Raw genomic sequence first — 14,470 nt, forward strand, 5'->3', positions numbered from 1 at the left:
TAATAGCACACAGCAGAAAGACTAGCAGAAAAAGTTTGATATCTGCGATGCTTTATATCAAAGCATAAACCATTCAATGTCAAATAATTCATATCATTTCATGTGGTTACTATGCCGTATATAATTATTTTAATAATTATACAGGTCGTTTATGTACTCTGTGTGTGGGTGTGCAGTTAACATGCCCTCTCTGTGTCACATGAGATTTCCTATCACAGTTAAAAGACATGCAGTTAGGTTGACTGGTGGCTAAGCTGCCCCTAGTATACGATTGTGTGTGTTTATGTTTCCTGTGGTTGGCAGACATCCTGTCAGGGTCTTGGAAGATGGATGGATGTGAATATTTTACTCTACAAAAGAAGTATGCATTAATTTGGGAGCTGCAAACCATATTTAATAGTATCCTACATATCCGTAAGAGTGACATTAATCTTCGGCAGTTTGATTAATCTCACCATACCCATTTTATATATCCATCCATCCATCCATTTTCCAAACCGCTTATCCTATTGGGTCGCGGGGGGTCCGGAGCCTATCCCGGAATCAATGGGCACGAGGCAGGGAACAACCCAGGATGGGGGGCCAGCCCATCGCAGGGCACACTCACACACCATTCACTCACACATGCACACCTATGGGCAATTAAGCAACTCCAATTAGCCTCAGCATGTTTTTGGACTGTGGGGGGAAACCGGAGTACCTGGAGGAAACCCCACGACGACATGGGGAGAACATGCAAACTCCGCACACATGTGACCCAGGCAGAGACTCGAACCCGGGTCCCAGAGGTGTGAGGCGACAGTGCTAACCACTGCACCACCATGCCGCCCCCTCCATTTTATATATATACTTTATAAATTAGGTAGCCACCCAACCAACCATTGTTGTAATGCTGTTTTCTATGCATAACTAAGAATACATCCTTTAAATGACCAATTTCGATTTATGCCAGAAACCATTTAGTTGCATCACATTATATATAATTATAGTAACCCCTGTGTAAAAAGGCAGTGTGATCTTTGACAACAATTTCATAAAAATTGAAGTTAAGTTTAATTTTGGATAGCATACCACTGGAGCCTTATCATAAGAAAAGGTTCCCAAGAGACTGCTTCTAAACAGAGCCGGCACATTTTCACACGTAGGTCTGATATGCCTGACAGTAATAGCAAGTTAACTTTATATCAGACTAATGAAATGCCATTTGGAAAGAAATAATAATAAAGATGAGTCTGACCTGAGCTTCTGTATGTTGGATGACACACCGGAGTGTCTATAGATTCCGTCCACAATACCAAACTTCTCAATGAACTCTGAACAACTCTTCAGAACCTGGGGAACTGTCACAGGACAAAACCACGGTCTTTATTCCTTATAAAACTGAGCTCTTTGGGATGTCAAGAGTTAATCAGATATTTTACTTAAAGCAGAAGTTTCCTATAATCAATCTTTACCAAAGTGAGTAGCATATTTTAAATGAAAGAGTGAATTTAATTGCGTTTTCTTTTAGGCTTAATCCCAAGACTTGAAGAACAAAAGGTGAATCCTTTACAAAAATGTTCACACATGGCGGTTTCTCGAATTGGACTGCTTATTCGATCTGTACAGAATTCTGTCCAAAAGCATGTGAAGCACGACATGGGATGTCAGTCCTGTACCATCGTTCCCAGAGTTGAGCAGGTGTTCTCCCAGGTCACAGCCAAACACCCTCTCCTTCAGAATGCCTCTCTGCTTCAGCTTCTGCTTTGTTGGCCTGGACTTCATAAATGCACGCAGGAAGCCCATCAGTTTACCATGCTTCTTGGATACTAGTAGTTGGCGAAAGAGAGCAAGTTATTAACATAACAAAGATGGCAGAAGGCTGTCCAGTGGGCTTCTAATGTGCCAGCAGTGTTCCAGTCACCAAAGGCTATGCTAATGCTATTGCTTGCCTTTTCATGTCAACTGAGTTGTTATTACCTTGTTCAAAGTGATTAATTTCCTTGATTGTGAAGGAATTCAGACCACCTTCAAACAATCTTACATTTGTTTCGTGACAGTGTCAAAAGTTACAAATTATGCGTAGTATGCTTTACTTGGTAAAGCACTAACGTCTAAAGCTTTAAAAAATGTCCAATACAAATAAATGAATAAAATTTGTGATGGCAAACTATACCAATAAAAAACAGCCTGGAATAGGAAATAAGAAGTGGAGGAACTCTGTTGGGATCACAATAATCCACAGCAAAATTTGAAGGGAACAAATACCATTAAAGGGTTATGGGATTTTTTAGATCAGGGAAAATACAATGTTAAGAGCTAAAAATAACCTTATTATTATGATGCAGACATAATACATATTTATCATTTATACAACAAGCTAATTTGAAAAGCTGTCCATTACCTTCCCCCCAAAAAAGGTTTGCTAGTTGTATAAATGGCCCAGTATTAATTAAAGCGGTTGTTACAGGACTTTAAAATAAAAATATTAATAACAACATATTAGTTTATGGATATCCACTTTAAGTTGTTACCAGTAACTCTTAGGAACCAAGGCTGAAGCACTATGAGAGAGGAAAAATGCAATACAAGAGACAAATATAGGAACAGATAAATAACACAGCAAAAGGATAAGCTAACACAGCCAGAGGCACACAACCATACACCACTAATCACCTAAGCCATGTTCTGCTGCTTATCACATAACCAATGCATTTATCATGGTACATAGAGTCCTACTCACAAGACAATATGGTAAAATTTTACTTGAGGGGGCACAAATAATGTAGTAGTACACTCTTACTTAATGCATTAGTTAACCAGAACCCAAGTATTAGCTTCATACTGATCCCATGCTCAAGCATAATTAATCAATCAAATGGTTCATGCATTTCATGCAGTTATTACATTTGTTCATGATTCGTACTTGAGTAGCAACTGAGTTACTAAGTTACTTGTCCCCCCTCAAGTAATGTGTTACAACATTAACATACTGCAAGAACTTCACAAACCACTGTAGAACTGTACCCTGACCTCTGTGCAATAATTACCATTTCTGCAGCAATAATAACAACCATTTGTTATATGGTTTAAAAGCTTTGGGCTTTTTGGTCTATACTGAATCACACCCCAGCAATATTTACTGACTATAGGAGGATGTGTAGCTATGCAGTACGTTAAAATGAAATGTCATAAAAATGACCAAAAATGGAAACAATTATGTCACTTTATTTCTGCTGAAAGAGTTCCATACCTGCAGGGCACACACATAAAAGCAGGATTTGGTGCTGGTCAGTAGGGCGATCATGCTTACCTGATGTGGGAGAAGGGGGTGTGGCCACATTCACAAGACCTGGCTTTGTGCCACTTAGATCTCCATCTAAAAGCAGGAATACTCAACATTACTATTTCTGATGGATTCACTGTAATCTACATGGGATTTACCATGCTATGGAAATGTAAATAGTCATGTGGGGGGTTTTGGTATGTAAAATGCTACAGAAGATGCTTTGACCTTTGGATGATGGGGCACTGACTGAGTGTGGGACCTTCTCACTGATGAGCTCCACACATTCACTGGGGAAGAAGCCAACCTAGGGATTAGATTGAAAACAAGAACTGAATATTTACTCAGGTCAGGTGCTGAGGTCACTGCAGCTTCACCGTGTCACTAACAGCCTCATGTAGATGACAGTGATAAAGACAGAAGGAAGTACCTGGAATCCATGTTTGCCTCTCCACCAGCTAGTGTCCTCCTTGGGCGGCATATCAATCACTGACAGGATATCTCCTACCTGTGGGCCATCCAAGCCACAAACACTCAGGCAAAGGACAGGCTTTTAGAGTCACCTGACCCATTTCCCCTTTGACACCAACATCAGCTCAGACTCCTGCACTAGAAAACGCAGAAAAACCTGTTCTAAGTACAGTAACAGGCGCAGCTTGCCTTATTCGGGTCTCGTAACTTCTCTCTGACCCAGATAAGAACATAGGCAAGTGAACAGAAGAAAAAGAATAGTCCTCATTTCTTTATGTCCCTGTAGTTCTCATAGGGGAGAGAAGGAGGTAGAGGAAAACCAAAAAAGCGCCTGGAAAATCTAGAGAGCCAGGGAGAGAAAGAAAGACTGAACATGCACACTGGCGTGTGGGTCACCCTGTTCTCTGGTGCTATGGCCCAGATAGACGAGCACTATATGGAGCATTGGGGGAGGAGAGCGACAGGAATAGACAGGGAAGCGGAGTTTGATGAGCAGAGGCCATAGTGTGGAGTGAGCAGGGCTGCCACAAAATGTGCTGCTCCGGGCTCTGAAGGCGCTCTGTGTTGCTCTTGATACTGCACAGTGAGGCAGTGACTTTTACACTTATAGGATTACCAATTAAAAAAAAACAACAACAACGATCAGAAGACACTGCACATTTCCAGTTAATATTGAGTCACAATGCAGTATGCTAGAACCAGTCACATGAGCTGTAGCGTATGTTTCACATTTGATAAAGTCAATAAAAAGAAGCTGCTATGCTGCTAACCCTACCTCGATGGAGATCTCATCACTGGCCTGTGCTGTGTAGCGCTTGATGACGTGGGCGGCGGCGATGGCGGGGACGTTCAGCGACGCTTCCTCTTTCAGCAGGAACCGGTTGCCATGGTTGTCAATCTGCAAGGGAAACAACATCCATCCAATATCTTTGTATATTAACTGCTGACAAAACGCCTGCAAGTGACCTCACCTCCATCCAAGTGAGCACAGGCCCACAGTTGAGCTTGTTGTCCACAATCATGGAAAGACGACTCAGGTACTCGGACAACAGCGGATTGAGCATCTGCAAAACACAGAGTGTTGGTCAGGCCGCAAAGCATCCAGATAACCAGATCACGAAGAATACAATATTCATATGAACACAAATGTTCTGCAGGGTGTCGATGCCATCAATACCCAGTGAAACTGCACTGCAGTAGACAAAACAATAAATAATCCATAATCATAAGTAACAGAAAAACCCTGGATTCGCCACCATTATTGTGAATCAATGCTATCAGCTCATCACCTACAGCCTTGCTCTGGAAGAGAAAGCGGCTAGCTTACCTCCAGCTTGTCCCCAATCTCGCTGGGGCCCGGCAGGGGCAGCAGCTGTGAGTAACGCCGGTCATAGATGCACTGGTGCAGGTGAGCGTCCAGCGTGCGGAACTCTTCGTAAGACCGGCGCACCATCCATGCTTTGCCCTACATCCATGCACCCGCAGACAGAGAGGGAGGGAAAGGGGGAGCCGCTTGTGTCATTAGCACTATGTTTATAGCATAGATGTTGATCCAGTCCGGGGGGGGGGAGACCAATTATGTACAGCCCCAGCAATTGCAGGCCCACTCCCATACCTTGCAGGACACCTGGACTAGGAAGACCAAGTCCTTGGCATAACTGGAGCTCCAGCTGGCATCATTCTGTGTGTTGGCCAACTGCAACTGCAAGGCAACCAATAGGTTAGGGGGTGGGGCTTAGCGGGGGAGGTCTGCACATGTCAGACAGAAAATGGCTGCCACTGCACCGACATCACAGCAAGTCATAGTACACAGGGGAATTGAAAAGCTGCTTGTGTAAGTGAAACACAGAAAACCGAAAGCCATGTTTTACTTCCTATTTCTGTTAATCGATCACTGTCACTTAGCTTTGGGCAAAGAGGGACAGACTACAGGAGCAACTGCTGATCACATAAGCTGTTTTTGGGTAGGGGACATTGTTACCCAACTGCAAGCACATACCGGTCAGTGCATCTTGCTGTTTGAGGGGTCTGTGGTGGTTTGCACAATGTTAGGTACATGCAGTATTCTAGGCTGAAACTTCCTGTTTGGCTGACGTAAGACGGCAAAAAGGGAACCAGACAGAGTATCAAAAAAAAGAATGCTTGCTTTATGACTCTAAAGAATATGACAGTATGGAAAGAAAGGTCTTTTTATTATTAATAAATGAGATTCCTGGTGGAAACAAGAGTAAAATTCCTAAAGTGCTAAGACATACCCTTGCTGATGTATGCACAAGAAATTCTCCCTGGATCAATGAAGTTCATCTTATCTCATAACACAAACCAAAAATAGGAATTACATGACAATATTGGTAGCTGAAGTGGTAGTATATCTAACAACGAGAGGACTGTCATTAAATACTGCTTCTATTACAATTGAACACTATACACATAATTATGTACATCTACAGTCTTTGTGTGTGGCAACTAGACTGTTTAAGAAGGAAAGAGGATGCTCATTTCCTGTGGTCACATTAACCAAGATGGGCCCTAATTTTAGGCACGTCTGCGTGTCTGTGGTGCATAAATGAAAGATCATGCAACGGTTTTGATGTATATGAGCGACTGCAAACAGAAAGGTGTGTATTCATAGGACTGCATAAGTCCAGCAGTTGCCATGTAACGATTGTTTGTGTTTGAGTGTATGTGTTTATAACCCACTGACAGGACAGTGGAAGAGAATCAAGCAAAAATGTTCCAGCTGTGCTCTTCATCCTCATTTCACAGGACGTTACCACATTGCCACAGATGCACACAGCAGAGCGACGCCATGTCAGAGTTTTAAGGGAACTCACTGAGGGCCCTACAGTGTCTGAATGCTCTCAGTGTCTAGGTGTTACTGAGGAGAACGTCATTTACACGCTAGAAAACAAAAGCAGAAATAGCCTGCAGAACACAGACAAATAAACAATAATACTTTATACTAATCAAATAATACTAAAATAAAACCCTGCTGCTTGGTAACATGGAACTTACCTCAATGGATCCAAAATCCACATTTTCATAGTGGAAGTGAGCACAGTCAACTAGTTTGGGGAAATGGCCTTTCACAATGGATAACCTAAAGGAATACACAATGGGTAAATCGATGTGTAGTGGCTCATGGTAAACTTTTCCTCGGATGACAAGCTCATATTTCACATCCTCAATTTGAAATAAAGGTCAAAAGCAATCTTGAGTATCAGTGAAATTTTAATATTAATCAGGTAATCATCCTGCCTAAAATTTCAGGCACATTCCAGTACTTGAGAAATCCTTCTCCATTTTGACAGTGTTAAAAGACCCATAGAATTCATTTCTCTCTGGTGTGTACATAGAAGGTACGCGAACTTGGTTTGTTTGAAAAATGCCCAGAACCGACTTTACAGGTCCATTTACAACCATATTATTTAGCCCTAGAATTGAAACAGGCCGTCCTTTGTTTAACATTAATTAATTAATATTAATATGTTGATGACCTCTGCTCTGATTGGCTGGTTTACAGTGAGGCACTGCAATGGATCACACAACCAACATCTCTACATTCAGGCGTTGCATAACGATGTTTTGGTTAAAGACGGACTGCATGAGATCATAACAGACCTGAAAAATTCCTTTCACTAGTGATGTAGTGCAACACATTACTAAGGTGTTTGTGGTGATGCTAGTGCAAACAAAATTACTGCACTGTCAGTAGTATAAAGGCATAGCACATACAATCATGTACCTATGATTAGGTACTATGTTACTGGATTATAAACTATGTATTTTTTGTCCTTATTGTAGAGGATACTCTTTCTGCTTTGCCCCACATAACTATAATACTCCCACTTCAGCCTAGACACAACATTAACAAAAACACTAGAATTACAGCCGTGGTAAACAGCTTTCAGAATGACACAAATATTAATTTTCGCAAAGTCTGCTGCCTCAGTTTTTATGATGATGTTATCAAGAGTGATCAGATGAATTGCAATTAATTGCAAAGTTCCTCTGCCGTGAAAATGAACCATTTCCACTGCATATCAGCCCTGCCACAAAAGGACCTGCTGACATAATTTCAGTGATTCTCTCGTTAACACAGGTGAGAGTGTTGATGAAGAGATCACTCTGTCATGCTGATTGAGTTAGAATATAAGGCTGGATGCCTTAAAAGGAGGGTGGTGCTTGAAATCATTGTTAACCATGGTTACCCGCAAGGAAACACATTCAGTCATCATTGCTTTGTACAAAAAGGGCTTCACAAGCAAGAACATTAATGCTAGTAAAACTGCACCTAAATCTACCATTTATCGGATCATCAAGAACTTCGAGGAGAGAGGTTCAATTGTTGTGAAGAAGGCTTCAGGGCACCCAAGAAAGTCCAGCAAGTGCCAGGACCGCCTCTTAAAGTTGATTCAGCTGTGCGATCAGGCCACCACCAGTGCAAAGCTTGCTCAGGAATGGCAGCAGGCAGGTATGAGTGCATCTGCACACACAGTGAGATGAAGACTTTTGGAGGATGGCCTGGTGTCAAGAAGGGTAGCAAAGAAGCTGTTTCTCTCCAAGGGACTGACAGATATTCTGTAAAAGGTACAGGGATCGGACTGCTGAGGACTGTGGTAAAGTCATTTTCTCTGATGAATCCCCTTTCCGATTGTTTAGGGTATCCAAAAAAAAGGTTGTCTGGAGAAGAAAACGTGAGCGCTACCATCAGTCCTGTGTCATGCCAACAGTAAAGCATTCTGAGACCGTTCATGTGTGGGGTTGCTTCTCAACCAACGGAGTGAGCTCACTCACAATTTTACCTAAGAACACAGCCATGAATAAAAAAAAATGGTACCAAAACATCCTCCGAGAGCAACTTCTCCCAACCATCCAAGAACAATCTGTTGATGAACAATGCCTTTTCCAGCCATAAGGCAAAAGTGATAACTAAGTGGCTCGGGGAACAAAACATTGACATTTGGGGTCCATGGCCAGGAAACTCCCCAGACCTTAATCCCATTTAGAACCTGTGGTCAATTCTCAAGCGGCAGATAGACAAACAAAAACCCACTAATTCTGACAAACTCCAAGCATTGATTATGTAAGAATAGGCTGCCGTCAGTCAGGATTTGGCCCAGAAGTTGACTGACAGCATGCCAGGGCAAATTGCAGAGGTCCTGAAAAGGAAAGGCCAACACTGCAAATATTGACTTTTTGCATAAACTTAATGTAATTGTTAATAAAAGCATTTGACACTTATGAAATGCTTGTAATTACACTTCAGTAAACCATAGAAACATCCGACAAAAAGATCTACAAACACTGAAGCAACAAACTTTGTGAAAACCAATACTTGTGTCATTCTCAATACTTTTGGCCATGACTGTATTCTGCATCTCAGTCAACAAATGTTTTACTCTGCTAGCTTTACCATGCATTTGTAAATGTGTTGTTTGTAATGAATGAGGACTTATGCTTTTTATGCTAAAGGAGTTTCCTCCGGGATCAATAAAGTTTGCTGATTCCGATTCAATATTTTTGAAATTATTAACCAAATTATTAACCAAACTAACCAAAGGTAGGATACAGGCAGTACAGAAGTCTCTTCTCAATGTCAGTATCACAGACTTTGTAATATTGCTTACTGCTCCCCTACTAATCTAGGGTACATTTCCCAAAAGCATAGTTACCAACAGCATTAGCAGCCTACATACCAGGAACCAGGCAACTGAATGGTTCCAACTATCTAAGTTCCTAATGGGAGCTTTTGGGAAATGCACCCCTGAATAGGACCTACATTCTTAGCCTACTAATAATAATAATAATAATGATAATAAGTATCACATACATAAATGGCTCTCAATATATATTTTTTTCCTCGCCAGATGCACACATGCCACTTGAGAGAGAAATATGTTGCATATGTTGAATATATGGTTGCGCGGGTCCATTGGGCTTGAATGTGGGCTGGTGTATATTCATTTTAATACTATTACATAACAATCTAGGATTTTTGAATCAGACCATTTTATCACCTTGTTTTACATATGTGATATTTATATTTGAAAGAGGGAACAAGAGTGTGAGATTCATGGTGTCATTCCATTTACCAATCTCTCTTTTTTCAACTCCGCCAAGCTAAAGTCAGATTTTCATTCAATGGCACCTTAAACTGTTCACAGTAATAATAAATGTTGAGACTCACCCCATCCGTGGGAGGTGGTCAATCACAATAAATAAATAAAAACCAGGGTAAAATGCAAAACTCTTATGTTAATATAAAGCATTAAATATAATAAGGATCATGTTTTCATTCATATAGAAGAAAAGAGGAATATGTTATACTAGAGAGGCAGCAGTACATCTACACAGTTCACCTTTTGCTCATTTTCCCTTTCAAGTTGGCTGTGCTGCCCACTGAGCGTGTTGTGGGCTCCCTGGAGCTGTCCAGATTATCAGTACTCTGAGCCTGCAGGGAGTGGAAAATAATACAGGGGGTGGGGGGTGGGGGACAAAGACAAATATATATTGGCCCTCAGACACTTGATTACAACGCTGGCATAGAAGCCTATAGATCCGATCATGCAGCAGATAACATGGAATCAATGTAAATCAAGCCAGTTGCACTGTCGATCAGGAAGGAAACAGAGTAATTCAAGAAGAGAGATGAACAGACAGTGTTAGGGCAAAGCGGATTAGGGGCTCTAACCAACAAGAGAACAGCTGCTGGTGCTTTACAACTCTGGGCTCATGGTCCCTCCACACAAGTTCATCAGTGGGACAAGAAATAATCAAAGCAGCTGGTAGCGATTGATACTGCAAATCATAATTAAAGGCAAATGGCTGGCCTAACATATCCTTGCTTAATTATTCTTTTAAAATGAGTGATGTACAAGACACATACAATGTGACAGTGTTCCTCAACCCAATCATCAGGAACCTCCAGACAGTACACATTTTTACTCCCTCCCAGCTCCCAGCACACCTGAACCAATGCTGAATACCTGGTACAGGTGTGTAGGGAGCTGGGAGGAACCCCTATGGGGTCCCCAAGGACCGGGTTAAGAAAAACTGCCATAATGAGAAGTTTGTTGCTCCTTGGCCCTAGGGCATGGGCAGATACCCAGGCCAGCCATGTGACTGCATTCAGAGGGCTTTCTATGGGAGAAATACGGTAGGAATAACACCGTAATACAATCAATGAAGAGCTCCTGGGTCATACAAAAAGCACATCTGATTGGATCATGGACCCAGAAAGCCTGTCAATACTTACCGGCAATTGCAATGTCAATGCTCTGGGCAAGACACCTTAAGAAATGGGTGACAGGTCAAAGGTATGTTGATGCAAGAGAGGCCTTTTTCGAACATTACGACTAAATGTCGATAGGGTAAGGCATGGTGACAAATCTGGAGATCCCCAAGCCATTTAACACACCTGCTGCAGCAAAACAAGGCAAGGGTCCTGCATTGCTGCTGTCCACAAGTAGCCAATTCAGGCTGTCAGCTGACATGACAGCCAAACTGACACAAAATAGTATAACAAGCATAGCTGCACGTAATAACATTAAGGTTACAAATATGCTAGAATGAAATTTAATGGAAGCTTCATTAATGTCACTTCAGACACCTGAAAAGGCTCACATGGCTAGTAAATATGGCTAATAAATGCCCTGCATTTGCAGTTTGACTGCCATTAAAAAGGCCTATCAGTGATATGAAACCATGTGACGCTACATTTACATTAATATATCTCAGTAACACCTTAAAAACCAAAGACCAAATTTTCTAGAGATGTTCATGACATTATGATCTAGCTTTAGTAAAAGTAAAAAAAAAACAGATCAATTTTGAAATATAGGTTTTTATTGTTATTGATTTTTTAATATTTTAATCGTTATTACATAGTAATTATTCATATGAGGATGGCATATTATTTGTTCAATCTATAAATCTGGACAATAGCTTGAGAACAATATAAGGACCACTTCTATACAGCTTACATTAAGGAAAATATGGCAGGTCAAAGTCATAGACCCCCCTAAAAGTTAAAACCTTTTTTGCTTAAATCTTCTTCAATATTGATCCCAGACCAATTTCAGTTTCATGAGTTACTCATGTGACCAAATCAGCATGCCAGGTTTAGTTAAAATCCGTGACGACGAGGTCCGAAAGTATGATGATTTGACATGGAATGACCCCCATTCCTATACTGACAATGTACACCCTACCAGATTTAAGATATATCATACAAACAAACAAAACACTACAGTGGCATTCTCCTGTAATGTTTGGCAAATGTTTTATTTACCCAATGAAACAGTTAAAATTAAAAACTGGCAAACCAATTAAAAGGACACATTAAACATGGATGAATAAAACACTTGTCAACTTAGAAATAAAACAAGGAATAATCAAAATATGCCTTCCCCAGAACATAGATGTAGCTCATTCTTGTAGGAGGAATGAACAAACTATTATGAAGTAAATTATGCCTGGCAAAAGGCAAATGTTTCACCAAAAAAACAGGGGTGTGGTCAAATAGAACATTTTATAAAACACAAAACCAATAGAATGGCTAAAATCACTCAAAATAACTGAGAAAAGCATGTATCTAAATATACTTTGAGGGATTCCTCAACCAAAGGGATGAAGATATGTTTACATCTCACAATTTCAACTATAAGTAAGCTCACACAGCCTATTTCCCAAAGGCATATCAGACAGGACAGGTCACAGCCTATCACGCATGCCAGATTGCCTTACAGAAACAGATTCACAAAAAAAATGCAGGCAGTCCCTTGGACGCCTCAGTGCCGCTCCACTCCATTGGCTTTTAAGAGTTTAGAAGAGTGGGTCTTTACGGCAAATTTTCCCCAAATTTTACCCTGCCAAACTCCATCTAACCAATTCCATACAAAGTTTAAACAATAATAATAATAATAATAAATAATAATAATAATACAAGGACTTAGCTAGTGCCCATGTTATACCTTCAGTGGTAAAAGGTGACATGAATAAGGACGGCATATCTTGTAGGCCATAAGCTCACTGCCATGTTTGGCTGCACATTCACGCTCCTGGCAGAGTGGTAAGACATACAGCACCTATCTGTATGAGATTCTGTGCAGGGGGGATATGCATACCAGCCGCGCTGCCTAGCACGCTATACCCAAAAGCAACCCCCATTGCCATTGGGCTTATGTCATGCCAATCTTACTCTGCTTACCTCTTCTATCATAAAATGCATAAAATGCACAAGGAAGTTGAATATTCCATGCATTCTTGGCATTTCATAATAACATAAAATCTTCCTTTAAATTCCCCGGCTACACCAGTGAGAGCTTTGACTCTTCTTACCCCACCTCACCTGGCTGAGCAGCTCAAAATGCTTAGTATTGCTGAATTCCTGTTGTGTTTTGTTTCTGGAGCCGCGTAAGGATGCTTTCACATGATAAGCACTGAGCACTGCGTCGAGCTGAGTGTCAGCGCCCTATTCTTGTATATCAGCGGCACTTTAGTACTGCTGAAGCAGCACCAAAACTCGATCATGAAGTGCTCACCTCTGGCCACATTCGTTTACATTTGTTTACATTCGTTTACATTTGTTAGTTGTCTTTATGGGGATGAAATGAACAATATATAGAGATATACGATATATTGGCTAACATACCAATTTTCTGTAGTGGAGGTAGAGGGATTTCATCGGTTCATTCACCACTTATAAGAGGTGTAAAAGTTCCAGCTGGCGACGTGTTTATAATTCATCAGTCTGGCTTGTAAATCAATCATCCTTTTTATCCATCCATCCATCCATCCATCCATCCATCAAGTCGGTGTGACGTGAGGTTGCAAGTCAACGCTCAACTCCCCATAGACAATACTGGAATGCCTAAATTAGTGTGTTGCTTGACACTTATCATGTGAAAGTCCCATAATGCAGCTGGGTGGCATGGGCTGCCCTGGTGCCAGGCGTATCTGTACACTGCACAACACGTAGTGTGGGGATCATACACATTGACACAACACATAAACATTGTCATGAACGAACACACACACACACACACACACACACACACACACACACACACACACACACACACACACACACACACACACACACACACACACACACACACACACACACACACACACAAACAGCGAGAAACACAGAGAAGGGCCAAAGGACACTTACCAGACATGTCTGTCAGGCTCATTGCTCGCACAAACATGGCACATTTCCGAACCCACTGGGGTCCCGACACTTGAAACCAAAAAAGGAAAATAAAGGGGATTTAATTCTCCTATTCCTTCTACGGTCCAACAAAAGTGGGCAAAACATTGCTTTCCATCCCTGTGACTGGAACCCGTGTCAGTCTAACAGCCAGGAAGTATGAACCCCAAATCAAATATCACATTTCTCTAGCAGAAACTTCACAGCCATGAAACAAACAGCAAACAAATTCATTTTTGTATAGCGCGTTATCACAACATTACATCGTCTCAAAGCGCTTTACAGCATCCGCACCCAAAGCCCCCAGTGAGCAAGCCAAAGGCGACAGTGGCAAGGAAACGATGACCTTCTTATCACAGGTACAGGGTCCTAACCTGCAAAGCCACACAGCTCTAACAGCAGAGTACACATCAAATGCTATAATCCTGAAATTCTACTGATAGCCTAAGCAAAACATTAGGACAGGTAGCTTGGAACTGTTTCTGGGAGAAGCCTGGGACCTAAGAAATCTAAGAAAA

At 41.3% G+C, this 14,470-nt stretch overlaps 1 protein-coding gene across 6 annotated transcripts in view; it reads right to left on the reverse strand.

Moving 5' to 3' along the window:
• The window catches only part of LOC125749683 (rho GTPase-activating protein 33-like), a 50,902-nt gene that overhangs the window by 19,333 nt on the left and 17,099 nt on the right, over positions 1-14,470 (reverse strand). For 2 of the 6 annotated variants that reach the window (XM_049027168.1, XM_049027170.1), the window contains exons 2-15: positions 13,914-13,982; positions 10,995-11,029; positions 10,099-10,190; positions 6,752-6,836; positions 5,352-5,438; positions 5,064-5,201; positions 4,708-4,800; positions 4,512-4,634; positions 3,696-3,773; positions 3,494-3,572; positions 3,293-3,358; positions 2,514-2,543; positions 1,659-1,808; positions 1,238-1,340 (exon numbers count right to left, since the gene is read on the reverse strand). In XM_049027168.1, the coding sequence (XP_048883125.1) occupies positions 1,238-1,340; positions 1,659-1,808; positions 2,514-2,543; positions 3,293-3,358; positions 3,494-3,572; positions 3,696-3,773; positions 4,512-4,634; positions 4,708-4,800; positions 5,064-5,201; positions 5,352-5,438; positions 6,752-6,836; positions 10,099-10,190; positions 10,995-11,029; positions 13,914-13,982 (1,228 nt within the window). The remainder of the gene's footprint in view (positions 1-1,237; positions 1,341-1,658; positions 1,809-2,513; positions 2,544-3,292; positions 3,359-3,493; positions 3,573-3,695; positions 3,774-4,511; positions 4,635-4,707; positions 4,801-5,063; positions 5,202-5,351; positions 5,439-6,751; positions 6,837-10,098; positions 10,191-10,994; positions 11,030-13,913; positions 13,983-14,470) is intronic. The other 4 variants (XM_049027172.1, XM_049027173.1, XM_049027169.1 and 1 more) reach the window with 3 other exon arrangements.

This window comes from Brienomyrus brachyistius, chromosome 9 (assembly GCF_023856365.1).
Source record: "Brienomyrus brachyistius isolate T26 chromosome 9, BBRACH_0.4, whole genome shotgun sequence".
Lineage (NCBI taxonomy): Eukaryota > Metazoa > Chordata > Actinopteri > Osteoglossiformes > Mormyridae > Brienomyrus > Brienomyrus brachyistius.